Source organism: Apiospora hydei (assembly GCF_038363865.1).
Source record: "Apiospora hydei strain CBS 114990 chromosome Unknown utg000009l_segment0_segment0, whole genome shotgun sequence".
NCBI classification, from domain to species: Eukaryota; Fungi; Ascomycota; class Sordariomycetes; order Amphisphaeriales; family Apiosporaceae; genus Apiospora; species Apiospora hydei.
The window spans coordinates 174,889-201,382 of NW_027117368.1; the positions used below are offsets into that span (position 1 = coordinate 174,889).

At 56.5% G+C, this 26,494-nt stretch overlaps 12 protein-coding genes across 12 annotated transcripts; 7 read left to right on the forward strand and 5 right to left on the reverse strand.

Moving 5' to 3' along the window:
* Positions 1-814: 814 nt before the first annotated feature.
* On the reverse strand, positions 815-1,848 carry PG997_011781 (uncharacterized protein; the record flags this gene model as incomplete). Its single annotated transcript, XM_066816096.1, has 3 exons — positions 815-1,273; positions 1,300-1,486; positions 1,565-1,848. 3 exons carry the CDS (start codon positions 1,846-1,848, stop codon positions 815-817), a joined length of 930 nt encoding a protein of 309 aa, XP_066661788.1.
* Positions 1,849-2,533: 685 nt separating this feature from the next.
* On the forward strand, positions 2,534-3,511 carry PG997_011782 (uncharacterized protein; the record flags this gene model as incomplete). Its single annotated transcript, XM_066816097.1, has 1 exon — positions 2,534-3,511. The coding sequence occupies one exon, from the start codon at positions 2,534-2,536 to the stop codon at positions 3,509-3,511; it is 978 nt and encodes a 325-aa protein (XP_066661789.1).
* A 413-nt stretch (positions 3,512-3,924) lies between these two features.
* Positions 3,925-5,003, reverse strand: PG997_011783 (Acetylxylan esterase A; the record flags this gene model as incomplete). Its single annotated transcript, XM_066816098.1, has 4 exons — positions 3,925-4,133; positions 4,191-4,231; positions 4,294-4,645; positions 4,706-5,003. 4 exons carry the CDS (start codon positions 5,001-5,003, stop codon positions 3,925-3,927), a joined length of 900 nt encoding a protein of 299 aa, XP_066661790.1.
* Positions 5,004-6,520: 1,517 nt separating this feature from the next.
* Positions 6,521-7,390, reverse strand: PG997_011784 (kinase-like domain-containing protein; the record flags this gene model as incomplete). The annotated part of the gene is given in 3 exon segments (XM_066816099.1): positions 6,521-6,946; positions 6,960-7,130; positions 7,160-7,390. 3 exon segments carry the CDS (start codon positions 7,388-7,390, stop codon positions 6,521-6,523), a joined length of 828 nt encoding a protein of 275 aa, XP_066661791.1.
* Positions 7,391-8,326: 936 nt separating this feature from the next.
* PG997_011785 (uncharacterized protein) lies at positions 8,327-8,869 on the forward strand (the record flags this gene model as incomplete). The annotated part of the gene is made up of 2 exons (XM_066816100.1): positions 8,327-8,692; positions 8,849-8,869. The coding sequence occupies 2 exons, from the start codon at positions 8,327-8,329 to the stop codon at positions 8,867-8,869; spliced, it is 387 nt and encodes a 128-aa protein (XP_066661792.1).
* Positions 8,870-10,076: 1,207 nt separating this feature from the next.
* PG997_011786 (uncharacterized protein) lies at positions 10,077-12,157 on the forward strand (the record flags this gene model as incomplete). Its single annotated transcript, XM_066816101.1, has 2 exons — positions 10,077-10,091; positions 10,154-12,157. The coding sequence occupies 2 exons, from the start codon at positions 10,077-10,079 to the stop codon at positions 12,155-12,157; spliced, it is 2,019 nt and encodes a 672-aa protein (XP_066661793.1).
* Positions 12,158-12,460: 303 nt separating this feature from the next.
* On the reverse strand, positions 12,461-14,822 carry PG997_011787 (multicopper oxidase; the record flags this gene model as incomplete). The annotated part of the gene is given in 7 exon segments (XM_066816102.1): positions 12,461-12,492; positions 12,582-12,731; positions 12,834-13,749; positions 13,793-13,881; positions 13,901-14,532; positions 14,586-14,676; positions 14,735-14,822. The coding sequence occupies 7 exon segments, from the start codon at positions 14,820-14,822 to the stop codon at positions 12,461-12,463; spliced, it is 1,998 nt and encodes a 665-aa protein (XP_066661794.1).
* Positions 14,823-16,967: 2,145 nt separating this feature from the next.
* PG997_011788 (uncharacterized protein) lies at positions 16,968-18,011 on the forward strand (the record flags this gene model as incomplete). Its single annotated transcript, XM_066816103.1, has 1 exon — positions 16,968-18,011. One exon carries the CDS (start codon positions 16,968-16,970, stop codon positions 18,009-18,011), a length of 1,044 nt encoding a protein of 347 aa, XP_066661795.1.
* Positions 18,012-19,116: 1,105 nt separating this feature from the next.
* On the forward strand, positions 19,117-20,279 carry PG997_011789 (cytochrome P450; the record flags this gene model as incomplete). Its single annotated transcript, XM_066816104.1, has 3 exons — positions 19,117-19,451; positions 19,514-19,769; positions 19,842-20,279. The coding sequence occupies 3 exons, from the start codon at positions 19,117-19,119 to the stop codon at positions 20,277-20,279; spliced, it is 1,029 nt and encodes a 342-aa protein (XP_066661796.1).
* A 164-nt stretch (positions 20,280-20,443) lies between these two features.
* PG997_011790 (cytochrome P450) lies at positions 20,444-20,806 on the forward strand (the record flags this gene model as incomplete). The annotated part of the gene is made up of 1 exon (XM_066816105.1): positions 20,444-20,806. The coding sequence occupies one exon, from the start codon at positions 20,444-20,446 to the stop codon at positions 20,804-20,806; it is 363 nt and encodes a 120-aa protein (XP_066661797.1).
* A 454-nt stretch (positions 20,807-21,260) lies between these two features.
* Positions 21,261-23,841, forward strand: PG997_011791 (uncharacterized protein; the record flags this gene model as incomplete). Its single annotated transcript, XM_066816106.1, has 5 exons — positions 21,261-21,689; positions 21,763-22,418; positions 22,531-22,948; positions 23,022-23,290; positions 23,370-23,841. The coding sequence occupies 5 exons, from the start codon at positions 21,261-21,263 to the stop codon at positions 23,839-23,841; spliced, it is 2,244 nt and encodes a 747-aa protein (XP_066661798.1).
* Positions 23,842-24,515: 674 nt separating this feature from the next.
* PG997_011792 (P-loop containing nucleoside triphosphate hydrolase protein) lies at positions 24,516-25,819 on the reverse strand (the record flags this gene model as incomplete). The annotated part of the gene is made up of 3 exons (XM_066816107.1): positions 24,516-25,413; positions 25,588-25,667; positions 25,757-25,819. The coding sequence occupies 3 exons, from the start codon at positions 25,817-25,819 to the stop codon at positions 24,516-24,518; spliced, it is 1,041 nt and encodes a 346-aa protein (XP_066661799.1).
* Between the last annotated feature and the right edge of the window lie 675 nt (positions 25,820-26,494).

Consider the following 26,494-nt stretch of genomic DNA (forward strand, 5'->3'; position numbering starts at 1 on the left):
ACGGTGAACCGTTGATGGCCGCACAAATCCGGAGCGAGACGGAACTGGAAATCATACAACATGAACTTTATGAACAGGAAAGCTGGACTAACCAGCGCTAGTTGTGGTATTCGAGCCAGCATGGCTCAGCATTGGCACTAGTCCTCAGCTTCAACGTCTCCTTTTATTTCCCTTCATGACTTCTTGTTTTAGGATAGGTCAATACGATGTCTCGATTTGAAAATTCTACATGTTGTGCTATCTGAACAGATGCTCAATGAAGCTTCTTGATACCGTACGCCAAATATAGTAAGTTAGATACAACTTTATTTTCTCGGCCGTAATATTGGCTTGGTGAGAGCTGGCTAGAGGAGCAATCGTTTTGAGATTTAAATTCAAGGGAATCTGGAGGGAATGGTCGAGCCACAATTGCCGTGATCTTATGATATCGTCAGGGTCCTGGTGGAGGAGCGTTTGGCAAGGACTGGATATAGTAGTAATGACACGTATTTTTGCGACCCGGATTGCTCCAACTGTGTGAAACAAAGGCGATCAAGTAAGCCGTTCCCCTTACTGAGACCAGCGCTAGCGCAATATCATGCATCTGTTGAAAACCAGGCCGGTCAAGACGCGATGGCCAATAGCGTTGACAACAGAATAGCTTCCGCAGCAGCTCATTCGACTGCCGTGGCAATTACGAGCCTTGGCTCACACGGAATGATAACTATCACAAATTGAATCACTATTCCCATACGTATTAATATAAACCAAGTATGTACAAATAATTCTATCTGTCGTCGAAAAGAATATACGCCAATATTTTCATCGAACAGGTTTATTGCAGTTCGGCGGGCATGTACCTTTCGCCCCCAGGCCCAAGCTCGGCTTTGCTCTGAGGGTAAGGCGGTTGTGCATTATAATACTCTTGTGGGCTGCAGGTCGCTGTGGGATGGTATTGCGGATCGTGTTGCTGGACTGCGGGCTGGCGTTGACGACGCTTGCGGCGGTAGAGGAGCCACGCAACCAGGGCGAGCACGAGTGCCCCTGCCATGGCCCCGACGGTAATTCCAGCCGTAGCACCAGGGCTGATTTGGGATGGGGTCGATTGCACGGACTCGGGTTCAACGGCGGTGGATCGTGGTGGACTCGTCGACTCAAAGTTTGTGATGCTCGCCGTGGGCACAGTTGCAACTGGCCCCGTGGCGGTCGCTCCCGTCTCCTTTGCCGTGCTGGTAGGGCTCTCTGTGGCTGTCGGAGTCTTGGGATCGTACGTGGTTAGTAGAGCCTTCCAGCGCTGGAATTCAAGTCTTGACGACCCACCCTGATGAACTTGATGCCCCAGGCCCAGAGTGACTCCCCGGGGTATGCCGTGTGTGTCTCGGGCGCCTGTGTGTTGGGAGTCAGGGCGATATCGGTCCTGGTGCCAGTCCAGACATCGCCCTTGTTGGCCGTGGCCAGGCAACCGTAGGTCTCGCCGTGGCAGGCGAACTTGAAAGCGCCACTAGGACTGTTAGCAATGGCCTGATATCGCTCACAGACTGCAAAGGTTGGCCGGGAACTCAACGGACCTGGGACAGCAAGTGACGGAGCTTGCGGTAGCACCCGAAAATGTGGCGCCGGTCGCACAAGCCTCGAGTAGCCGGTGGGACACGGTCCATCGGTCATGTAGGGAGTCTCGGTGGTGAAGCCCGGTGGTATGCAGGGCCCGGTCGGATCTGCACTCATCAGAAGCGGCGTGGGCGCTCCGAACATCTCGGAGAAGATGATGCCCGCCGAGTACGTTCTTACTACCATGTAGTAGTACGCCGTGCTGGCCAAGCAGGAGCTTGGTGCCGCCCATGACGGATCAAGCGTCAAATACGACGACATTTCACATCGACGCGTCTAAGTCGCGATGAAGAAAGAGTATTGTGGTGTGGTCGTGAAGGAGCAACGAGATTGTAGGCGTCTAGACAAAAAGACGATAGAAAATCACGGAGACAGAAATCCCAAAGACATGGTAAGAAACCCACCGGTCGCTCTGACACAGCAGACTCAAATAACAATCCCACTCCCGCGTGCCCCCTAAACCTGAGTTTCGCAGCTCTGGAACCAACAGAGCAACAGTCGGCTAGCCCCCAGTCTGTTGGTGCTCGGCCCGCCCAGGAAAGGTCGTACGATGGAAGAGGTTGCATTGCTGCCGAGGCGTGGGATGCGGTTAGAGAGTGGGCTGTGATTGGAGGTGACCGAGCCCGAGAGAATGGTTCAGTCGTGGGTCGCCAATGTAATTGGTGCAAGCCCCTGGAGCAGCCTGCCCCCAACATCCACTTTGCCGCCCGAAACGTCGAAAGACCAACACCCGTTAATGAACAAGGAACAGAAAAGTTATTGAAATGCCCGCCCAGGCGCTCCCCGGAACGCTCTCCCCGACAGCGATTGTCTCGTTTCACTTCTACGTTCATTGATAATTCCCTAGTCACTTCTTATCTCTTCTACCTTCAGTCATCGCGTCCCCGTCGAGGCGATCTCATTTTCGAATACCTAATCACTTGCTTACCTTTCACACTTTTGCAACATGGGAGCATTGGCCGCGTTTCCCTGGCGGAAGCGAAAGGATCTTGTAGGCTTTTGCGCCATCTTTGCGTTCCTCACGCTCCTTCTGACCTTCCGGCACCACACCGAGCCAAGCCAATACGCAATTCAAACCCCTGAAACCCTGGAAACCCCTACAGCCCCTCTCATCCCCCAGAACATCTGGCAGATTTGGTTCCAACAAGAGGGAGCTGCAGAGCACTATGTCCACACCCCACAACTCCGCGAGACGGCTACCTGGCTTGGTATGAACCCAGACCACCACTACAGACTCGTGGGCCGCCAGTGGGGCGATGACTACGTTCAAGAGCAGTTCGTCCAGGCCACCGATAAGGACCTCGTCGACACCTATCTGGCCGTGAGCAACCACGGCCTGAAGTCGGATCTCCTGCGCTACCTGCTTCTTTACACAGAAGGCGGCGTTTACACCGATATCGACACCATCGCCATGAAGCCCATCAAAGACTGGGTTCCGCCGCACCTGCGAGACGCCGCGAGGCTCGTCATCGGCATCGAGTTCGACCGCCGCGACGGAGGCATGTGGGCCGAGATCCCCCACGACCTCCAGTTCTGCCAGTGGACGATCGCGGCCGCTCCCGGCCACCCGGTCTTCCGGGCCATGGCCGACCGGGCCCTGGCGTCGCTCCACGAGCTGGCCGACGTTGTGTATAACACGACGATGGACGAGTTGAGGCCTACGAGCTTCGAGACGATGAACTCGACGGGGCCGGCGGCTTGGACCGACGTGGTCTTCGAGCAGATACAGCAGGCGTGGCCGGACATCACGACGCTGGCCAACCTGTCTGGGATACAAGAGCCCACGCTGTTTGGTGATATCCTTATTTTGGGTATTGATGGGTTTGGCATGGGACAGCCGCACTCCGGGGCCACTAATGATGGATCGATCCCGGAGGCGGCATTGGTCAAGCACCTCTTCCGTGGGTCTTGGAGGAACTCTTGAAAGGCGTACTGCATAGCGGGGCTTGGAGTTTGGGAGTCTGGCATTGTCTCTGGTATGGGACCTGGTTTAGTACAGTTAGGTCGTGATGTTATTTCCTATGTAACATAGAGCAGCATGGGATATTGTCTTACGAGAATAGAAGCAAGGGGCTTCATTATCACAGCAGTAGCTTTTACCGTGTACGGCGCATATGTTTGGGTGTTATAAAAACTGAGCCCAATTTGGCAAGCGCCCAAAGCTATCATGCAAGCAATATTAAATTCCATATATACTTGAACGATACACAACTAGGTAAGTGTTTTGAATCTCGACGTCACTGCCGTAGTAGCAGAAGACCCTATCTCCTTTTTTGGTTGCTATGTACGATTTGTAGTAATCCGGCCCCATACACATCACAGCGGAAACTGATTTTTCTATGCAATGCCGAAGAAGGCAATGTCCATAGACTCGTGCACCGGAACCGTGTGGCCGACGCCGGCACCGCTGTAACCCACCAGCTTGGCCGTGGTGGAGGTTCCGTCGCCGTAGATGGTCTGCGTGTATCCTTGTTGGGGGTTGTTTTGCGCCTGCTTGGAGGTTGTCAGGCCGAGCGCGTTGGACCACTGCTTCATGGATTCTTGGTCTGCAAATGGCGTGTCAGTAAGGGTACGGCCAGCAAGAGGTTCGCATCTGGACTTACAGTTGGGGTATCGGAGCGTGTTGTCGGCGGTTCCGTGCCAGCTATATTGCAGTATTTGTCAGCCATACAATTCTCTCTCTTATAACATGAACGGTAAACCCACATCAGCATCCGCGGCCGCTCCCCGGTGTACCCCGGGTAGTACGACCGCACGGCGTCGCCCCACTGGGCGGCCGACTTGGAGACCTGGCCGTTGGCGCACTGGTTGTTCCAGCCGGGCGGGTCCTGGGTGGCGGTCGAGCCCTGGACGAAGAAGCAGCCGTCGGGGACGCCGCTGTAGGCCGAGGCGGCCTTGAAGACGTCCGGGTACGCGCCCGCGAGCACCTGCGTCATCATGGCGCCCGAGCTGCTGCCCGTCACGAAGGTGCGATTGCGGTCGCCGCCGTAGTTCTTGACGGCGTAGTCGACCATGTTGGCGATGGTCTGGCTGTCGCCGCCGCCGTTGTGGGTCAGGGCTGGGGTTATCTGTCAGTATGGAAGGAATTGGATGGGTAGGACTGAGCAGGGAGGCCTACTGGCTGTGGATGCGACGTCGAAGCAGCCGCCGCCCGACTTGGAGTTGGGGTAGATGATGATGAAGCCGTGCTGGTCGGCGAGCGGCTGGTAGCGCGTCTCCTGCGAGTAGCCCTGCGCGGAGCCCTGGCAGTGGTGTACGGCGACGACGATGGGCGCGGGCTTGGTGAGCGTCCGCGGCACGTACACCCACATGCCCAGCCGGGTCGGGCCGGCGTTGAAGCCGCTGACCTGCGTCGGGGACTGGCCGTTGCCGAGGGTGGCGAGCGCGGCCGTGAGGAGGGCGAACTTGAGCTGCATCGTGGTTGTTCTTGGCGGTGTTGATATCAATCAATCGAGGGTGGCTGCTGTACTGGAGGACGGTGCGATGTCTAATGGCGCATGAGATCAACGGCACTAGTCATTCATACTCGAGGGACAAGCTTCTTATAGATTACTTGCCCGGTACTCGTATGCGCAAGTCTTCTGGGCTGTGTCCTCCCCGTTAAGGCGGTGCTCAACCTTCCCCATTAGGCCTGCGTTCCTTAATTGAGGACATATAGTGGCGACGTCCCCAACCCCGTGCATACTCTCCATTTTCGGGAGTTCTTATTTGGCGTCCAGGCTTCCATAGCCTGCGTGACGTAGATGACTAGATGTCAGGTCAATTCGGAGACTGCAGCGGCTAATATAGGATCCAATCTATGGTAGACTGTGGGGTAGATAGCCGGGTATACCCCTCGATCGTCACGCGGTTTGCGGAAGCATGAGGCCCGACCGGGGGCCAAGACGGCGTGACTGGTGGACTTTGGTGGACATCAATACGGTTAAAGTCACTGGCCCCGGCAATAGACCGCCTCCAAATACATAAAAAGTCCCTTTGGCCCGGGTGCGTGCTGCAAGGTGATGATTCAGACATTGATTGTGTGTCCTTGTCTGTCAATCCATGAACGTGTCGTGTCATCCACCTAGAGGTAGTAGGATTGCATTCGGGTTTGAATGTCGTGGATTTTGAGTTGGCCTCCATTAGATCGGCCGATTTCAAAACTAGGCATTTTCATGGAGTTTGGTGGGAGAATCTGGACTCAATGACAAGGATGTCTCTTGGCAGGAGTCAAGCGACATGGCGAGGCCAAGCGCCTGGTTCCAACCCCCTGAAACCCGATTGACAGTCAGCAGGTGCATTTGCAGAAACAGGCCGCTGTTTTGAAGTATCGTATCCAACTTGAGGAAGAAGAGGAAACACGAATACGAGAGAGAAAAAATACGATCATGAACTCACATCGAAGACGGACACTGCAACTGTGGAAATCTTGCAAAGGAATCGGAATACTGTCATTGGCAATGTTTCAACTGCTCTGATTCCCCTAGATGTTCTTCGGCGGGTAGTATTTCTAGGAACTAAGTAACCTTGGGGGCTTTTTTAGCGTCCACCCACGGTTTTCCTTGCGCTAGGGCGCGGCTCGTTCCTGATGAACTGATCCTTGGCGACCTGTCAACCATTTCGTTTGTCTTGGCTCCCGCATCATTCGATATCAATCGTGACACAAGACGAATACAATTATTTGATCGTCCGCCGCCGTCACTCATACCGCTCTCGTATCAAATGTATCGTATCATTCAATTGCGACTGCATTTACCTGCAATGGAAGTCCTAAAGAGTAGCTCGCCTGTGAAACAACGAGTTGGTAGGTAGCTTTGAGCAGGTATATCTAAATCGACCAAAGGTGAAACCGGCGTCCAATCCTTCGCTGGAGACTCTCGCTGTTGCATCCAGGCACCAAACAAGCAACACACTAATAAGGTGACAGCGACGACGGATAAGAAGTTGGCGAGGGCTATGGTAAGGACTCAATCAACTGAATGACCTTGTGGTCCTCAAAGGCAGCAGCATACCGCTCGGTCATGGCCTCGACGCGCTCGCGCTTCTGAATCTGCTCGGGCGTGAGCACCAGCCCATCCCCAAGATGAGGCACTTCCGGTACTCCTGCCGCACCTCCTCGTCGCGGCGCCAGTAGCGCTCCGGCCCGCCGAGCCGCGCGGGCGTCGCGAGGTAGTGCTCGAGCACGGCGTCCTCGTGCCGCCGGCGAGGTAGCACGCCACGTCGTGAAACGCACTGCCGATGGACGCGAATTGCTAGTCGAGGAAGGCGGGCCCCCGTCGTTGACGAACAGGTTGCCGACGTGGGCGTCGCCGTGCAGGAAACACAAGAACCGCGGGTTCCGGGTCGCGAAGTGCTTCTCGAGGGCCGCCGTCGTGCACGCCTGGTCGCGGTACGGCGGGCGCGCTGGGTCCAGCACCATGGCGGATCCCCGGGCGCCGGTTCAGGTCCTCCATTGTGCAGATGGCCTGCTTCTGCACAGGGCTCGCGCCGGCCCACCAGACATTCGGCAGGTGCAGGACTTCGGTGGGGAGCTTGGGCGCTACGCGGGCGAAGAACTCGGCTTCCTAGGAATAGGCCATGTATAGGAGCTCACGTAGCCGGGCATGGTGGTCATGGCCGGGTTGAAGGAGCCCTTGAGGCAGAGGTGGGCGGGTCTGCACTTTTCGTCGGCAGCAGCTCCGTCTTCGTACTTGAGGTCGAGGAAAATTTTGCCGGTCGTCTGGTTCAGAATGGTGGATGTGACGGTGAAGGAGTGCACCTTGTGACCGAGGATGCTACTCAGCCATTCGACCGAGATCTCCTCGGTGGTCATCGGCATGGCCATATTGTGTTGTTGGATACATGTGCCATCGTTATAAAGTTGAGTTGCCCTCGAAAAGAAAATATGAACGAAATCAACCTTTTATTATTGGGGTGCAAGTTAAATAGTTTGTACTTGCGCGACACGAGCCTCGAAACCCCTCATGTTCTCTCCCTCTATATTCATACCTACTTTGAGGTACAACATATCACGGTCGACCCATGGACTTGGGTCTACCCATAGGCCCACTAATAGAGAACAGCGCCTGCACGAGGGCGTCACGTTTCGGTCCGTTCTACCGGGCCGGGCCGAATCTTTGAGCTGAAATATGTTTGGCATTCAGGGGTTGCGGAGAGGAATGCTAGAGGATGTTTGGTCTCAACATATCATTGGACAGCAGCGACACAATCTTCGCATTAGGCTAAAGTGTTTATTGGAAAATGCTGACTGTGTTCCATGCATAAAAGGTCCAAGGACTCTTCGTCCTTTGATTCGTTCAGTATCTCGGGAAATCGGGGTTGTCCGGTTGCAGTGAGAGCCCAAGTCGAACAATGCCTTTATCCTTGTGAAAATTCATGTGTAGTGAGTGCCTGAGAAACGCCATGATTCCCCAGTACTGAAACTCCCATCGGATTACTAATAGAGACCGGCTTATATTCACGTTTTGTTTCGGGCTCGACTTCCACAATTATTATCATGGCTGCGCGCGATGCTTACTTCCCAGTCATCATCACATTCATTATCATTGATAGCATAGCCGTGGGCCTGAGGCTCCATGTCCGGAGATCCAAGGGGCAGTTGGCTACGATGACTTCGCCATGCTCTTGTCATTTGTACGTGACTTTCCCACACCCACAGAACACGCAGCATTGAGCCGTCTTGTCACGTTCTTCGACGAGAAGGTCATATTTTAATGCTGGCATGGCGTATGACTAGGTCGGATTTGTAATATTCGGGGTGATGGAACTGACAGCAGTGCGATACGGGATCGGGGCCACGGTCATGAAACCGAGTTTTGACCCAAGGACCGCGGCCAAGTACTTCACCATTGCCGCCGTCGTCTACCTTCTTTCCTCTGGAGTTTCCAAGATCGGTGTGGGCCTCGTGTTGTTCCGGCTCACAAACAACTCCGATATGCGCAGAATGCGATGGCTATTAGTGGGGTGCATCGCCATGACCGCGGTATGGTTTCTAGGTGGTGCCTTGGTCATTGCCCTGCAGTGCCGGCCGCTGTCCAAAGCTTGGGATCTCGCGGGTACAGCGCCGGGGAGCTGCATGTCGGCCAGTACTATCGGCTCCGCTGGGATTGTTATATCCGCGGGTGACGTACTTTTTACGACTATTTTTGCAGCATGTCCCTCCTCTCCATACATGACGCGAAGAGCTTTCCTGGTGGGCTAACGACTATACGCTTACAGGTGTCTCCTGTCTATATGCTTCGAAAGGTTCAGATTCATTTCAAGCTGAAACTCTCCGTTTTAGCTCTTCTGGGACTGGGTTTAGTGTGAGTGACTAGTCAATCGGTGGAACGACCCCTCCTTTGTTGATTATCCTAACCTGGGGCGTTATAGGAGCACTGTGATGACTATCATACGGCTGAAGTATGTGATCGCTATAACAAAGATTTCGGTGGAAACCGGAATCGCTGGACCTAGCATTATCAACATAACGCTGAAAGCGAACATCTAGTAAAGTAGCCACACCTAGCCGGTGATGGAAATCTCGGCAGTCAATGAAACGCAGGGCTAACTACGACACCGCTCAGCTCCATCCTCGAGGTCGCTACCAGTATCCTCGCCGCGGCCATGACTGCCCTCCGCCCTCTCCTGGCCAAGCTGCCATGTTTCCATAGCCTACAATCCAGTGGCAACTACTATCCCTTGAGACACGTGCAACCCTTGTACGGCCGAAATGCGCCGTAGGGATCTCACGATCCGGCCTAGCGACTCGAAGCCGTGGCGATGAATATTTCCAAAAGAGACAGCCAGGTGAAAATAGTGCGTATATCCCTTACCAAAATCAGAAAGGACACTGTGGTTGAATTTGCCTATGAAAGCGGGCCGGACAAGACATCAAAGAGCTTGGTAGAGGGACCAATTTCTGGTTGTTTACACGGATTCCATTTTTTATTATTTGATCTGGAATCTCGTATGTAGGTGTATTATCAAGTTATATGAGATCAAGTCATGCGACGTAGATTTGGTTGCCAACTGGTGCTGAAGAATTATCCCCTTTTAGATCACTCAAGTGGATTGTCTAGTGTTAGTCAGAAAGGGGCGACTTTACTTGACGATTGACTAGACCTTCGCAAAAGTTTGCCCAAGGAAAATCAAGGGATTAGGATACAGGTGGACGAATTTCTTTCATAGCCATCCATTTCTCCAAATCATATATCTGCTTTAGTAATTGCATTTGCAGTGTACTTATGTTGGACGAACGAGGTTGTCTCTCGGTGTTTAGGCGACTCGGAGCGTGTCCCGCCCAATTAAGAAGCACCATAATAACTCTGGTGGGGTTCGCTGAAGAGAAGCTAAATGCGCTGGACTGGCAGAAACTTTTCACCGCCCAAAAGTTTTAGCGTCTATCGATCCCCATTGCAGCGCATCGAATTCCAATTGAGCAAGCAGCCCACGCGACAACAATGACGACGACTCGACAATAGAGACTTCCCTCAAGATCGCGACTCATACGAACCGACACCAGCGCTGTCATGGATTTGTTGAAGGTGCTGTCCCGCGGGACCAAAAAGTCGGCGAAACCGGAGAAATCGCTTGCCCCTCCCCCAAGCCGACCAATCCCCAACTCTACACGGATTTCACGATACGAGGCACCAAGCGCAAAGCAGACGAGGCCCTCACCCAAAACGCCAGCGCCGCTGACGACAATGTCGATTTCTTCGCGCCTAAGGAGACGACTAAACCTGCTCCGGCGCCGGCCGAGGACGAGGAGAAACCTGCGAAGAAGCAGGCGACCAGCGCGCCCCCTCCCATGAGCCATGACGAAATCTACCAAATATTGAAGGGCCACAAGTTGAAGTTCACGATTCTGTCGAGTCAGGAGGAGAAGAAGTCCAAGGTCAAGAAGTCGAAGAAGAAGGATAAGAAGAAGCAGAAGGTCGAGGCCAAGGCAGCAGACGCCAAGCAGTCGCTGTACCCCCGACCTCTCACCTCGTTCAACGAGCTCAAGGGAACCTACAATGTGTCGGCAAGACTGGTCGCCAATCTCGCAGAGCATGGTTACCGACTCCCGACCGAAGTGCAGATGGGCAGTCTGCCTCTACTGCTCAACCCGAAATCTGCAGTGACCGACACACTCGACGACGCCGACCACGTCAACTTCCTTGCTGTCGCCCCGACTGGCAGCGGCAAAACCCTGTCATTCCTGATCCCCACAATCAACCGGATACTCGCTCAGCGGAAAAAGTCGCAAGAGAAAGGAAACAAGCAATCCCTCGACGCAATCGTCCTTGCCCCCACCCGCGAGCTTGCGCATCAGATCGCCAACGAGGGCCAGAAGCTGGCCGCGGGTACCGGTGTGAAGATCGTCCTGTTCAAGAAGGGCATGCGCGTTGCAGCGGAAGCATCCGATATTGAAGTCGCCCAAGAGTCCCATAACGAGAGCGATGTCGACGAGGAAGACAAGGAGGAGTCCGACGACGAAAGCGAAGACGAGACCACAGTATCACAGGCTGTGACCAAGGCCGACATTCTTGTCACTACCCCCATGCTACTTCTCAACTTCCTGAACCGCGAAAAGACGAAGAAAATGTTGCCGACGGTGAGAACGCTGATCCTGGACGAAGGCGATGTGCTATTGGATGAGCTGTTCAGAGAGCAGACTCAGGGAATCCTGGCTTCTTGCACCAGCGAGTCTTTGCAGCTCATGTGCTTCTCTGCCACTATGGGCTCAAACATCGAGACACTGCTGGTACAGGAGCTCGAGAAGAGGCAGCAGGGCGAATCGTCAGGATCTCCTTTGGTCCGACTTGTCGTGGGTCTAAAGGACACCGCCGTCAAGAACATCAAGCATCGCCTCATCTATACGGGAGACAACGAGCGTGGCAAGCTTTACACCATGCGGCAGCTGCTGCACCCTACCGGCACCAACGAGGCGCTACCAGACATGAACTTGCCGTTCCTCGTTTTCGTGCAGACGATAGATCGAGCCACGTCTCTCCACGACGAACTCAAGTACGAGTTCCCGGTCGAGGCTGGCGGATCCACACGCGTGGCAGCTCTACACTCGTCCATGTCCGAGACGGCGCGAAGCAAGATCATTGCCCGCTTCAGGGCGGGCGAGATCTGGGTGCTCATCACCACCGACTTGCTCATGCGAGGCATCGATTTCCGCGGCGTCAACGGCGTGATCAACTACGATATCCCAACCAGCGTGGCCGGGTACGTGCATCGTGTCGGCCGTACTGCTCGAGCGGGTGGCACTGGAGATGCCGTGACCATGTACACCAAGGAGGACATCCCTTTCTTGAGGAGCATCGCCAACGTCATCACGCTGTCGGAGAAGCAGGCCGGCAAGGACGGCAACCAGGACGCCGTGCCCAAGTGGCTGATGGACGCCTTACCGAAGGTCAAGAAGGAGGACAAGCAGAAGCTCAAGAAGAGCGGCGTGGAGTCGCGGCGCGGCACCAATGCGCAGATCACGTCCAAGAGCGCGTGGGAGCGGCGGAGGGAGAACAACAGGCAGGGCGCCATCGCCGGTAGCAGGCGGAGGGGGAATGAGGATCATGGCGATGAAAGTGAGGGCCAGGAAAGCGAGTGGGGTGGGCTCGACTGAGCTGGGGTGTAGTGTAATCTAGCAAAAGTACGAATGAAATGACTATCCAAACAACATAATGCGATTTCATTGTGAGGTCCTACTCTATGTGCAGCATACGTTTCTAGAAGAAAATTGGTATTAGTAGTACATGGAAATCTATGACACTGAAGTCCCCCGGCTCTAATATCTACGAATGAAACCCCCCACCGTGGCCCTCTATTATCCAATACCTCATAAACTTACCCACGTCTCCTAAGACGTTGTGTCGTCATCTATGACATCCCCTTTCCCGACCGACGGGAAGTGCCGACCACCAATCGATTAGATAGCTTTGAGTCCACTTCCGATTTGGTCTAGACGATGGTCGAATAACGTTAGTATTCGTTTGATCCTTCTTTTCTCCCGTTTTGGTAGTGGTGTGGATAGGGAATGGGTCACTTACCGACAATGTCGCCCGGGATCGCGGTCCACCGGTCCCAGTTGGGGCACGTCTGCGCCACGACGCCGGGGATGGCGGCGTCCTTCTGGATCGCGGCGGGGTTCTCGAGGACCATCCAGACGAAGCCGGCCGAGGCGTGCCAGGCGATGTGGCCTGTGGTTTTATCAAAACGTCAGCAGAGTTCATCGTCTCACGCAGGGGATAGGAAGGAGGAAAAAGAAAAGGAGAGTGGGGACAGAAGAAGAGGTCACTTGCAGTGAAGAGGCCAGACGCCTGGGTTGTCCTGGTTCCACTGGAGGACGACGTAGTGGCCCGGCAGGAGCATCTGGACGTCGCGGCGCTGCGGGTTCTGGGGGTTCACGATGGTGCCGTCCCAGCAGTGGCCCTTGGACACGGCAGCGGACGGGGTGCCGGCGCTTCCGCTGCCACTGTTACCATTACCGCTACCGCTACCACTGCCGCTACCGGTGCTTCCGCCACCATACCCGTAACCGCCACCATAGCTCCCGCCTGAAGAAGTCGAAGAAGGTTGGTTGAAGGGCCACAGCCAGCTGGGCCACAAAGTGCGGCGCTCGACGCGGCTGACGGCGCGGCTTGGGCGGTGGCCCTCGTGGCGGCGGCCGGGCTTGTGGATGACGCCCGACGCATCGGTGCCGTTACCGACCTGGGCCGAGGTGCAGGTGCCCTCCTGCAGGACGAAGAAGTTGTGGCCGTGCAGGTGGATCGGGTGCGGCTGCTGGCCCGGGTTCTCGAAGATGAACCTCAAAGACTTGTTGGTGCCGTAGTCGTGCACGTTGCGGATGGGCGCGAAGTCGAGCTGGCCCTGCTTGACGTCCAGCAAAATCGGGTCGTTGTAGTCGACCGTCATGGTGCGGCCGGCCTCGTACCACAGGTCCGAGGTCCCGTTGCTGAGGAGCTGGATCGGGATCACCTCGGTCACGCTCGGGTCGCCGGGCGCGATGGGGTACAAGGGCACCGTCTTGGATAAGGGGTCGTTGCCGCAATAGCTGTCGTAGGCGTTGGACTGCGGCTGCGAGGTGGGCGCGAGCTTGCGGTCGGCGCCTTCGTAGAAGATGGCGGCCAGGGCCAGGGTCGAGTTCTCCTTGGAGATGGAGCACGTGGGCGGCTTGAAGGCGCGCAGCCAGTAGGAGCCCTTGGGGTTGTTGCCGCCCTTGACCAGGACGTCGGTCCTCTGCCCGGGCGCGAGTGACGACGGTCGTGTCGTAGGGCTGCAGCGGGACGAAGTCGTTGGCGATGACGGTCATGGTGTGGCCGTCGATGGAGATCTTCTCGACGGCCGAGGCTGAGGGGGTTGATGAAACGCAGGCGCATGGTCTTGCCGGACGTGAAGTTGAACGAGGCTAAGGGCGCGTTGTTGCCCATATACGCGTTCTTGCCATTGATCAGGTTGTTGTCGGAGCGGGTGATGACGGGGTCCTTCTTGAGGAAGCCGGTGAGGACGTCCTCCCACCACTCGTGGTAGAACTCGTTGACCATGACGGGCCCGACGTCGACGTCGTACTGCGTCTTCTCGTCCGGGCCGTGGATGATGATGGGGCCGAAGCTGCCCGAGGCGTACTGCGACTCGACGTGGGAGTGGTACCAGCTGGTGCCGTACAGGTCGGCGCGGAACTTGTACGTGAAGGTGGAGCCGACGGCGATGGGGCACTGGCCCACGCCCGGGACGCCGTCCATCCAGGGCGTTTGTTTTTGGAGCAGGCCGTGCCAGTGGATCGCCGCCGGCTGGCTGTTGGACATGTTGTTGGTCACCTTCACCTCGATCCAGTCGCCCCAGTTGGCCTCGACCACGGGGCCCGGGTACTGCCCGTTGACCAGGATCAGGGGCACCTCCACCCCGTCGGGCGCGGCGTTTTGCTTGGTGATGGTCCAGGCGTAGGACCGCGTCACGCCCGTGTCGGGCATGGATTGGTAAGGATTGGCATTTTGCGAGGTCCTGTGGGTGTGATTAGTGCCGTCTTCATTTAGCTTATCCCGTCCTCTCCTTACAGTGATCCCCACGGAAAGCCGTTGGGCAGGGGGTTGTTCTTCAGAAACGGCGGAAATATGGGCGCAAAGGGCGTGCCCAAAGGTGAAAGCGCTATCGGCGGGTTAGCTTGTGGTGTTGCATCCTCGACACCGTGTTGAAGAGCACTTACAGTCACTACCGGCAAGTTGGATCGGGTTGGAGACGCTGACGCCCCAGTTGGGTGCTGTCGACGAGGCTGTGCTGGCGGTGTTCCCCATCGCAGCGGTTTCCAGCCGGTAGACTTGTGAGTATGATGTATTTTTCCCAGTTGCCAGTAACGAATGGTGGCAAATGTAGAAGACACGAAAGATTCAAAAAGAAAGTAAGAGTCTCCCGGATGGGAAGGATGGGAACGGAAAGAGGCAAGCAATGCCAAGCCTGGGGATGGGATGGAAAAGATCAGGCAAAAGGACAGAGACGCAGCTCATGTCTTATTATAGGATCTCCCACCTTATTCCCGCCCTGCGCATTCGCGATGTTTTGTGATCCGCGTAGCCGGGTAGCCGGGGCAATGGCCGACCGAGTGAAAGAGTTTAGGTAGGCATAGGCAGAGCCTCCCAGCGCTGCTGGAGCGTAAAGCACGGGAGCCTCCTCCTCGCTCGCCCATAGCTAATGCCGGACTGTGGTCCGAGGATGCGAGAATATGGGAGTCGCAGCAGGCACCGCGAAGAAAGAAGAAGCACTTACTGATTGCAGCGGGCGTAAAGGTGCTTTAGGTTCAACGGCATTCAGCCTGGCCTGCAGTAGCTTGATCCTGCCTAACGGCTTTCGGCAACAGGTGTGGCCTGAGCCACAGGGCGATCGGGTCGGTGGCTATTTATAGTTCAGTCGATCGGACGAACGTACATCGTGGGTAATCGGTTGAAGGATTGTCGTCTGGCTTGAACTGGGCTCTGTCCAGGCAACTCGGCACCTCATTCCGGGTTGGATTCTATTTACTTGCCCGAGTATACTTTTCGGTTAGGGCTGGCGATTAAGGGCACGGGAAACGCAACTCAACATGTCTATTATTCTTCAAATAAAACCAAATCTACTCACTTCTGAGCCTTTCAACCCGATACCAAGGTGTAGGAGTACTTGGGGCGTTCAGAACGATGACAATATGCACGAGACTAATCTTAGAAACAGGAACCAGACGAACGGGTGAAACTAAGCATCGGGCTAACGCGGCACCACTTGAGCCCACCGCGAGGGCCGGGACATATCTCTGCCGACACTTGGCGCCGGCGTGGGGCAAGGTGTGTGTGTGTGTAACTACTCATCACCTCCTCCCTCTAGGCAGAATTCGCACGGGAACGGAAATAAACAGTCGTAACGGTGGGCCATGTCATGCCCCCCGATGCCATGACGAGTTTGGACAGCGGCCCCTGGACGCCACGTTCCGTTGCCCCAGGTTATGCCTGACTCCAGCACGCGCATCACGACGCCTCTCCGCTTGTGTCGGGCGTGGGCTTTTTCAGGAGATGCCAGGAACTTGGGTAAACACATGATAGACCGGGTCACTCAGGTAAGGCAACATCGGTTTTCCATTTCCCCATTCCACAACCTCAGATCCTGGGTTATCTAATCAACATGCGCCTGAGCGTTACCCAGGCCGAAAAAATAGGGGAGATTGACAGATGGTGTTGAGGTGATTGACAAGTCCAGCCTTGGCGGATTTGTAAATCGAGATCTGCCCTGCATGTAATATCTACTTGGCCAAACGGTTTGGCTGTAGGGTGATCTCCAGTAGATTCACCTAGTCAAGCCACCACGCGCGTTGCGAGGCGCATGGCGATGGCGTTGCCTGGGGAGGGCTTCGCAGGCGCATCTAGCTAGAATGACCAACGGCGGCTTCTTGTACTCAAGCTTAACTCTCTCTCTCCATGGTAAATGCAGCCCAGGCTGGCGGGAGCGCTTTGGCGGACACACACTATTTGTTGATGCGTATTTGTGTATGTTGCTCAGTGGCAACGGGCTGCGCTATCTATCAAGAGTCCGATGGCTGCCTAGAGTCCGATGACTGTCCCTTTCCCTATCATCCCCTGACTTGATAGTCAGTTGAGTGGTGGAGATTCGCCCACAAAGGCACCCGCCGACCACAAGGCCGCCAAGAAACAAATTTTCTGGAAGATCTTACCGACAGATGCATGATATCCCGCATGTTTAAAGCGAAAAGCAATGTTAGAGTTTAGTATCATGAGCTTGCCCGCATAACGACAGGGATGATGTCATAGATTAAAGTGCAATTTCATTCCTTGGGCCCGAACTTAAGAAACACCAGGCACATGTACCGCGACCCGACACGCCGGCAATCACACGGCTTCACGGAAGTTAAGCTCACGACAGGCTGATCCCACTACAGCCCGCCGTAGATCCCAATCATGCAGCACAGTTCCGGCTTGATCCCGGTCTTGCCTGCCAGCACCACCACTGCTGCTGCAACTACTACCCAGTCCATCGTGCTCCGGCCAAACATTGCCGAAATCAAAGCCTTTCTCCAGTCGCTACTCCCAGTTCGGCAGGGGGACGTGGCCTTTGACTACCACACCCCACGACAGAGATTCCCCAATCCCGCCACGGTCAGGCCGGCACACGCGGTGCTCAGCATCACCCCGACGCCCGGCTTCTACGATGCCCTGACCAGGGCAGCAACAGCGGATTCATCGAGGTCAAGACCGACGACGCCCACACCCTGCTGGGCCTTCCTGCACCGCCCGTGGATGCTGGACCGCAGGAGAGTGCCCCGGGGCACGACCATCGTCTCGTCTCACAAGGCCTTTGACGAGGTGCTGACGGTGGGCAACAACGCCGCGCTCGCGGCGGGGCTGGGCATGGATGTGGCCGGGGCCGGCGTCATCCAGGGATACAAGAGGGATCCGGACCGAACTATCGGGATCGTGGGGCCGCTTCGTACCGCGTCGGACAGGGCATCGCTGAAGGCGCGATTGGAGACGGAGTTTGGGTCGTTCGAGGGCGTTTTCGGGTTCGACGACGAAGGAGAGAGGGACGAAAACCTCGTCGGCGCTGAGAAGGACGACGAGATCAGATGCGTCGCCATCATGAACGCATTCCACCCCGAAGAGGTGTACACGGTCGCGGAAATGTCGTTGGCAATGGGCCTGGTTCCGGATTTGATGGACTGCCGGGGCGTCTTGTACCTGACCGGCGCCGTCCGGGAGCCCGGGCTCGAGGCCGCGTTGAAGAAGGGCATGGCGGTGGTGTGCGTGGGACATCGCACGTGCGAGGAATGGGGGATCCGGCACCTGGCCCGCGTGTTACGGGAGCGGTGGCCAGGGCTGCAGGTGCAAGAAGTGCTTGAGGCCGAAGAGCCCAGGGTAGTGAAGAAGACCAACTGCAAAGCCAAGTCTACGAGTGAGACGGCGTTGGCCCAAGTTGTAGATGATGAGATTCGTAGTATAAAGTGAACTAAGCCGTCTCCCAAGATAATACGAACTTGGATAACCTAATAAGAGAGATAAATCCTTCTAATCCGATTATCTTCGTCAGTGTGATAATAGACCCTATATAAAGTGAATCATTTCATAATAAACTATTAACCTGTTAAACCCAACCGCGATTCTTCCGCCCCAGGGCCCTCCATAGCAGTGTTTGTTCACCATGAACCTCGAGCGTGCTGCCGGGAAGTTGCACTGGCGTTGGCAGTGCCTTTTAACGGTAACTCTGTGGTGTGTGTGTGTTACGCCATCGGGTTTTGATTCTCGCATCGGTGCATAATCCAAAACTACAACCGTGTTTTGTTTAGTATGCTTTAAGTCGAAAAAGCTTACTTCGCGGCCGTAGGTGGTTGAGGTGGCGGTGGAGGTGGCGGTGGAGGGTTGTTGTTATATGCACCTCTCGATTCGCAAGTACCATGCTTCCCGCCTCTATTCCCATTGTTATTGTCTTGCATCGCGAGGATGAGATTTCGATTCGTAGGAGGATTGTGTATCGCCTTCTATGTGGTTCAGCCTCGATGAAACCGTTTTGACCCAGACGGTAAAATCGCATACGGTGATATATGCTACACACGCATTGCCCCCTTTCATACCCTACCATCATTTCATGGATTCTGGCACCCAAAGGCCGCATCAGCAAGTAGTGCTATGGCCGTATAAAATATTCTACAGTCGTTGAAGGTAAAAGCCCAAGGAGTCAAGGTGGGCTGAAGCAAGCCCCGAGGAGCCTGGAACTCAAGTCGGGGGTTCTCCAGTATAGTGACCGGATAAGCCACACTGCAATACCTACCTGCAGCAAACAACATGGCCGCACAACTTGAGCGCACAAGTCCGCGAGATTAAAAACCAGCGAATGGATAAGCAAAGCCTCGGCAAGAAAGCGGGGGAATTGGAGATTCAGTCCGCGGAGGAAGTGCTGTGCCGCTTCAGTTCTAGGCAGCCGATAGAAAAGCCCGCCTGGATTTGCAAACTTCTGTCGTCGTTCCAACATCACCAACAAACCCCCAAAAAGTGACTAGTACGCCTGACTTAGACCTCATCACGAGACACCATGTTTCTCATTTATAACGACATCATGGCCCAACAGGCCAATGGGGCCCTTTTCAGCGTTCCCATCATATGCATCGCCGTTGCTCTCGGCTGGCTGCTGGTCAATGCCGTGCACGGCGTGTTTCTTCACCCCCTCCGCGACATCCCCGGGCCGACTCTATGCAAGATCACCCGCATGCCCTGGTGGATCGCCAACTACAATGGTGATCAGGTGACCTGGATGCGAGCCCTTCACACCAAGTACGGGCCTGTCGTCCGATACGGGCCCAATGATCTCAGCTACGGCACCGGCGATGCCTGGAAGGCTGTCCTGGGTTATGAGAGGGGAAGGGATGAGAATCCCAGAGATAAATATACGTTGTATGTAATCTCTGCTGCCGAGCCCCTTTCCTTGGGTTGCTGTGTTGACTGACTTGAACCAGCATCCCACCCATCAACGGCGTGCGACACCTCATCACGGCGAGTCAGGAGGACCACGCGAGGGTTCGCCGGATATTTAGTCCTGCCTTCTCGGACCGGTCCTTGAAGCAGCAGGAGCCCCTGTTCCGCAAGTACGCCGACCAGGTGGTGCGGCACCTGGCGAAGACGGCCGGGCAGCAGACCAACCTGGTCGACCTTTTCAACTTCACCACCTTCGACATCATGGGCGACTTGACCTTCGGCCAGCCGCTTGGACTTGTAAGTCTTGAACAGAAAGGAGAAGAAACCTCGACACCTACCCCTTACTAATGTGGACCCGCGGCTATATAGCTGGATAACAATAAATACACCCCCTGGGTCGCGTCCAGCTTCGAGGCCATCAAGGTCCTGGGGATCCTGCAGTTCATCGGCTACTACCCCGTCATCAGCACTATCTTCAGCTGGCTGGAGCCCCGGTTCATCACGGACCTGAAGCTGAGCCACTTCAACCACACTAAGGACCGCGTGGACCAGCGGCTGGCCCGGGGGCTCGACGCAGCCCGACATCTGGAACCTCTGCGCGCCCCCGAGCGGCAAGGAGGTCCTCGGCCTCAAGGAGATGCACGCCAATGCGGAGCTCTTGATGTCGGCGGGGTCGGAAACCACGGCCTCGCTGCTCAGTGGGCTCTTTTTACCTCTTGCTTACCCACCCTGCCGTCTTGGAGGCGGCCAGGGACGAGATCCGCGCCGCATTCGCGACCGAACATGACATTTCGATGGAAGGACTAATGAATCTGAAATATTTGAATGCCTGTATGTCATTGATGTCAAACACTCACAAATGACTAAGAGTAAATGACTGATTATATATATAAAACAGGCATTCAAGAGGCCCTGCGCATATTCCCCCAGTCCCGCACGGCAACCCCCGCGTCGCCCCCAAGGGCGGCAACATGGTTCTCGGCAAATGGGTGCCCGAGGGCACGACGCTCCTAGTCCACCACACGTCGGTGTCCCGGTCGCCCGCGGCCTGGACGGACCCCGACTGCTATGTGCCGGAGCGCTGGCTGGGCGGGGCCGAGTCCGAGTACCGGGACGACCGCCGGGACTGGCACCAGCCCTTCTCGTACGGACCCCGCAACTGCCTCGGGCAGAACATGGCGTGGCACGAGATGCGGCTGGTGGCGGCCAGCATCCTGTACCACTTCGACGTGGAGCTGTGCGAGAGGGAGACGGGGGACTGGCTGGACCAGAAGTGTTGGATCGTTTGGGATCGGAAGCCCCTGATTTGCCGGGTGAGACCTGTCGCTCGGTAATGTGTGTGCTGGGGACTCACTGGCAGGGGGCAGTAGATACTAGGGTAGTCAATTCATCGCGAGATTCAAGAGGGTTCTGAAAAAGACAATGTCATTCTATTCAAAACTATTAGCATAAGCTAATATCTGTTGACTTATATACAAAAGTGATGTTGTCAAATGTATGATTTGCGGGTGGGCCGGGGGCAGTTTGCTGCCTAGATCTAGATCCGCTGTCAACTCAAGATCACACATTCCACCCCGCCATCCACTTTCGACCGCTACACAACACTAGTCGTTTAGGCACCGCACTGCTGCCTTGAGAGCAGCATGCAACACAACGATGAAGAGGGCACGATTTAAACATGTCCTCAATCCGACTGCTGCAGTCTTTTCATTTCGGACCATTCCCACTCATTCCCATCGACACTCCTTTCGTTGCCTTGACACTCGCGCAGCCGCGACAGCAGCGAAGATGCAGGACCCAACGACCCAATCCCAAACCACTCAGGGCCAACAGGCGCACCAGCAGCAGCACCAATACCCCGGCATCAATCTTCCCCTGCGTCACTACGCCACCGGCTGGAGCCGGGAGACCATGCAGGCCTGCTACCCGATCGGCGTGTGCGAGAACGCGCCGGGGGCCACCTCGGAGCTCTTCCAGCTGCGCGAGGTCTTCATGCTGGCCGTCATGGACCGGCTGACCGACAAGCCCGACTGGCACCGCAAGGTCTTCGACGACGCCGTCGTCGCCAAATGGCGCGCCGAGGCGATGCAGCAGCCCGAGGAGGGGCTGTACCGGTTGGCGGTCGAGCACGTCAATCTATGGCGGGAGCCGCTGGAGGAGAGCAAGCTTTCGCCGTTGAAGCGGAGTCGCTACATGTCGGAGAAGGCGTTTGATTATGTGCGTATGCATTCATGGGGGCGGGCGCATGCACTTACTTGCTGTTGGTCACTAACATACAGGCACGACTTAGTGTATTCAAGAGCTGCGGATCAAAGCCGAGCACTTCGAAAAGACGGGCCTCGTCCCCACGCTGGACGCCGTCGGCAGCTGCGTGGCCAAGTCGGACGTCCTGGTGAAAGAAGACCTGAAGCAGGAGATCGTCGCCGCCTTCGACCAGCTGCGCGCCGACCAGGCGGCCGCGGGCGAAGTAGACTGGCACCCGCGCAGCAACGACATGGTCCAGGACCTCGTGCACCCGTCCATGTACTGTCTGGTCTGGGGCCAGACACCGTTCCTGCAAGACGAAGTCGTCGGCACCACGGACGCCGTGACCAAATGGGCGGGCAAAGGTGAGCCAACGCCCGACCACCAGAAGGAGAATCCGTCGCCGCCGCCTGTGCCGAATCCGTACAGCATGCCGGGCGTGCCGGACCACTACTGGTCCGCCAACTTCCAGTGGCTGCCCGCGAACCTCGCGTTCCGGGACGACGGCACCGTCCGGTTCACGAGCTACATCAACAACCTCCACCCGACCAGGTACGAGGGCGTCTACCGCACCATCGAGAAGCTCGTCGACCGGGCCCTCCCGGCCTGGGAGCAGTGCCTCGCCGACATCCAGCCCCACCGCGGCGAAACCTCCAGGGCCGGGCGCAGGTACCATCGCATCAGCCCTGTCGCCTATGCCGAGTAAGTATTACTGCCTGGACGACCACCTGTCTAAAACTCCACATCGCCCTCTGATTGGGAAAAGGGGAAAAGACCCGAACAAATTGCTGACCAAAAATCCTTCACGCCCCAGCGACAACGAAACCGACGGCCTGTGGGAGGAGCTCAACCCCGCCGTCCTGGCCCAGCTCAACGTCCAGCTCGACAAGGACGCCATGTACGAGCTCATCGACGAGCTGGACGCGGAGCTGTCGGACAAGGAGGCCGTGGAGCTGCGCGCCGCCACCGACGACCTTGACCTCGAGGGCGACGTCGAGGGGCTGCCGCGGGCACTGCTCGATAAATTGCCCCAGGGCCGCCTCGAGAGCGAGCAGTGGAAGCAGGTCCGGGAGCCAATTTTCATCGAGCCCGAGGCGTTCACGGACGTCGACTACGCCGCGTGCGAGAAGCTTCGGGACAAGTTCGGGCAGTCGGGGCTGCAGGTCATTGCCAAGATGGCCAGTATCGAGCTCACGCCGGAGAAACCCGAGTTCCCCACGGGGAGCTGGCATGTAAGTTCTTTCACCTTACTTCTGTAAATTGCAAAATAACTTTAATGATATTGACATATACATCTTCGCCCAGATCGAAGGCCAGATGAACGAGCACATCTGCGCGACGGCGCTGTACTACCTCGACAGCGACAACGTCACCGACAGCAGTCTGGCCTTCCGCATGGGCACCTCGTGGGACCAGGAGGAGCTCATGATGTCGGCCGGGCAGGACGCCTACAACTGGCTCGAGCGCAGCTACGGCACCTCGTTCGGGCCCACGGGCAGCGGCGGGCCCTGCCTCCAGTTCTACGGCAGCGTCGGCACGCCCGAGGGGCGGCTGCTGGCGTTTCCCAACGTCTTGTAAGTGCTGTTACGTCTGCTTTTGATTCATGGGTATTGCCATGAAAGCATGCGAACTCGACTTGCTGACACCGTTCAGCCAACACCGAGTCTCCTCCTTCCGCCTCCAGGACCCCACCAAACCCGGCCACCGCCGCTTCATCGCCCTCTGGCTTGTCGACCCGCACCAGCGCATCCTCTCGACCGCCAACGTGCCCCCGCAGCAGCTCGACTGGTGGGCCGACGCCGTGTTTTCCCCAAACAACACCAACAGCAGCAACAGCAACAGCAACCCCAACAGCGGCACGATGCCGCCCGAGGTCCTGGCCCTCCTGCGGGAGAAGCAGGGCCTGGCGGACAAACTGCCTACCCCAGACCAGCAGGCAGAAGCCAGCAGGTTGCCGCCCGAGATCGTCGACATGGTGCGCCAGCACGGCATCGTCGCCGCGGGGCTGATGAGCCGCGCCGAGGCCGAGGCGCACCGGCTCAAGCTCATGGACGAGCGGAGCCACTTCGATCAGCGCGCGAAGGATGACTGGTTTCAAGGGGATTACAACTTTTGCGAGCACTAAGTAGGTAGGTAGGTAAGGGCAATTGGGGGGTCTTCTTATTTTCTAGCGTGTATGATGTATATAGGCGTATGTGATGAAATAGACACGGTTTACCTACGTGTAGTCCGGCTGGGGGTGGTGATCCAAAACGGTAGTCGGTGGTTGAACGTAGTGGTGTTTCATCATGACTTGTCGAAAAATTATGCCAAGATCTTGTCACGGAGGTGATGTACATTCATGTCACATTACCCATATCACCTATCCAACTCCCACAAAGGAGTAGAAGTCATCGTACTCGAACATGCCAACACCTACTTTCCGCAGCCGTCATCGTGTACATGTAGTTTCACCACCAAAAGACCCGATCGTATGTACCTAGTCAACCAGAGGCCCCAGCCTCTCCCTCCCCTTGTATTATTCTATAAGGCACACCAGTAGTAAACCCGAGCCGTGCCACAGGCGCCGCTATCTGACCAAACAAACATCATCGCCAATCATTGTCATTGCCGCCCAACGCCAAACTAGAGAAATAGAAAGAAGCGCGAAAGAGGTATCTCGAGAAACGATTGTTGCTTTCTTCCAACACACACACACACACACACACCCAACCACACAGATCATGTATCCTCTGAACCAACCAAGCCTCCCTTCTCCTCCATCATATCCAAGCCCCAGCTCCTTCTTCTTCTTCCCCATTAACAACACCCCCGCCTTCGCCCACTCCGCAACGTAAACACCTCCTCCCACTCCCGCAGCGCTACCGTCCCACGCCGGCCCTTCTTCCGCTTGCGCATCCCCGCGCCGCCGCCGACGCCATCCTCCATCGTCATCCCGCTCTTGACGCTGCCCGCGTCGCTGACCCCGCCGCCGTTCATCCAGCGGCCCCCGTCGCCGTACTGGATTCCGCTCAGCGGGTCGTCCGGGTCGATTTCGCCGAGCTCGATTTTCGTGAGAATCGCGCGCGCCAGCCGCGCAAACACCTCATCGACCCCTTCGCCCGTGAACGCCGACACCTCGAGCGCGACGGGCACGTTGACCCCGCCGGCCCACCGCGACGCCTCGGCTGCTGACACCTCCCTGCCCTCGGGCGCGATCGTCGCGCGCTGCTGTGTGCCCAGGCCTATTGAAGAGGGCGTAATGGTGCTGACGCTGGCGCTGCTCTGGACGCTGGTGCCGTACATGCTGCCCCCGTAACTCGAGCTCGACTGCGGCGGCGGCGACGGCAGATCCTCATCCAGCTCCGGCAGCAGCGGCCCCTGGTCATTGGCGAGGTCGAGCTTGTTGCCGACCAGCAGCGTCGTCAGGTTCGGGCTGGCGAGGGCGCGGGCGTCGTTAAGGAAGGGCGGCAGGGCGCGGAAGCTGGCGTGCGAGGTGACGTCGTAGATGAGGACGGCGCCCGCGGCGCCCCGGTAGTAGGACCGCGACACGGACCGGAAGCGCTCGGTGCCGGCCGTGTCCCAGAGCTGCAGCTTGATGCGCTTCCGGCGCGCACCGGTGCCGACCTTGATGATCTTGCTCGCGAACTCGACGCCGATGGTCTGGGAGGAGAGGATGCGCCATTCCGACTTGACGAAGCGGTGCAGGAGGCAGGACCTGTGAGTGGAAAGAAGAGAGTCGGTTAGCTTTCAGCCTGGAACTGGTGACAAAATCGCACCATGAAAGTTCGTAGAAGATTAGGTTGGGCAGCAACATAGAAGATGTGTAGGCAAATGAAGAACAGACAGAAGGCGCCGAGCAGTCGGGTCCTCGAGTCAGAAGAATAAACACGGATGACGACTTACTTTCCCCGTGCCACTGGGTCCTAACAGGACGATCTTGGCCAGGTAGTCGTACATACTCCCCAGCTCCTACAAATCGTTGTAAATCGCGAGTCAGCACTTCGGTCTGTACCAAGAAAAGCAATGTCCAGAGCCCCGAGTTCTTGTTGTAGCCGTACCTGATCATCCACCGTGTTCGAGCTGTCCTCGCTGGCGGCCGAAGCCCCTCGCGGACGTGTCATGGCGCAAGCTTCTTATTATCCGCAGCTCTTATCTCTCTTGGTCGTGGTCGGAATCGTCGGTCGCAGGACTCTGTCTCGATGTGGCGGTGGGCGTTGGTTGGTCCAGGCGGTGGACAAGCTGATCGGGTTGGCTCCGAGGAAACTGTGCTCTGGGTGTTGGGTTTTCCGTGGACTGGGTTGTCGGAATGAAGAAGAAGCAGTCTCGATTTATGTTAGGTAAGTAGAAAGCATGTGTCGCTGTTGCGATTTCGTACGTAAAGAGGTAACCAGGTTGCTTATCTTGCGACCCTCCACATGCATTTGATGCCCTGAGTTGGCTGGGAGTGACGTGAGCTGGGCAGGTAGGGATCAGTCTGATTGGGTTTTGGGGGGTTTTTGGAGGGGGGAGGGCTTGTTCGGGTTTCAGTTCAGAACCTTGGAAACTGTTTCTGCTCCGTAGGGCCCGTGCATTGCCCAGTTGTAGGCACTATCTCTGGTATCTGTGGCCCTGTCTGGCTATGCCTGTAGCGGCTTTAGCGCGATGCACCACTAAACACACAGGGCGCTAAGATCGCCGGGGGCCCCTCCACTGTAAAGCGAACCCCGGGCGTTCATGCTGCCGCTGCTGCATGTCGGCCCCTTCTAAATGGGGGAGGCCGAGGAACATGCCTCGGCTCAATCACCGAAGAACACCTC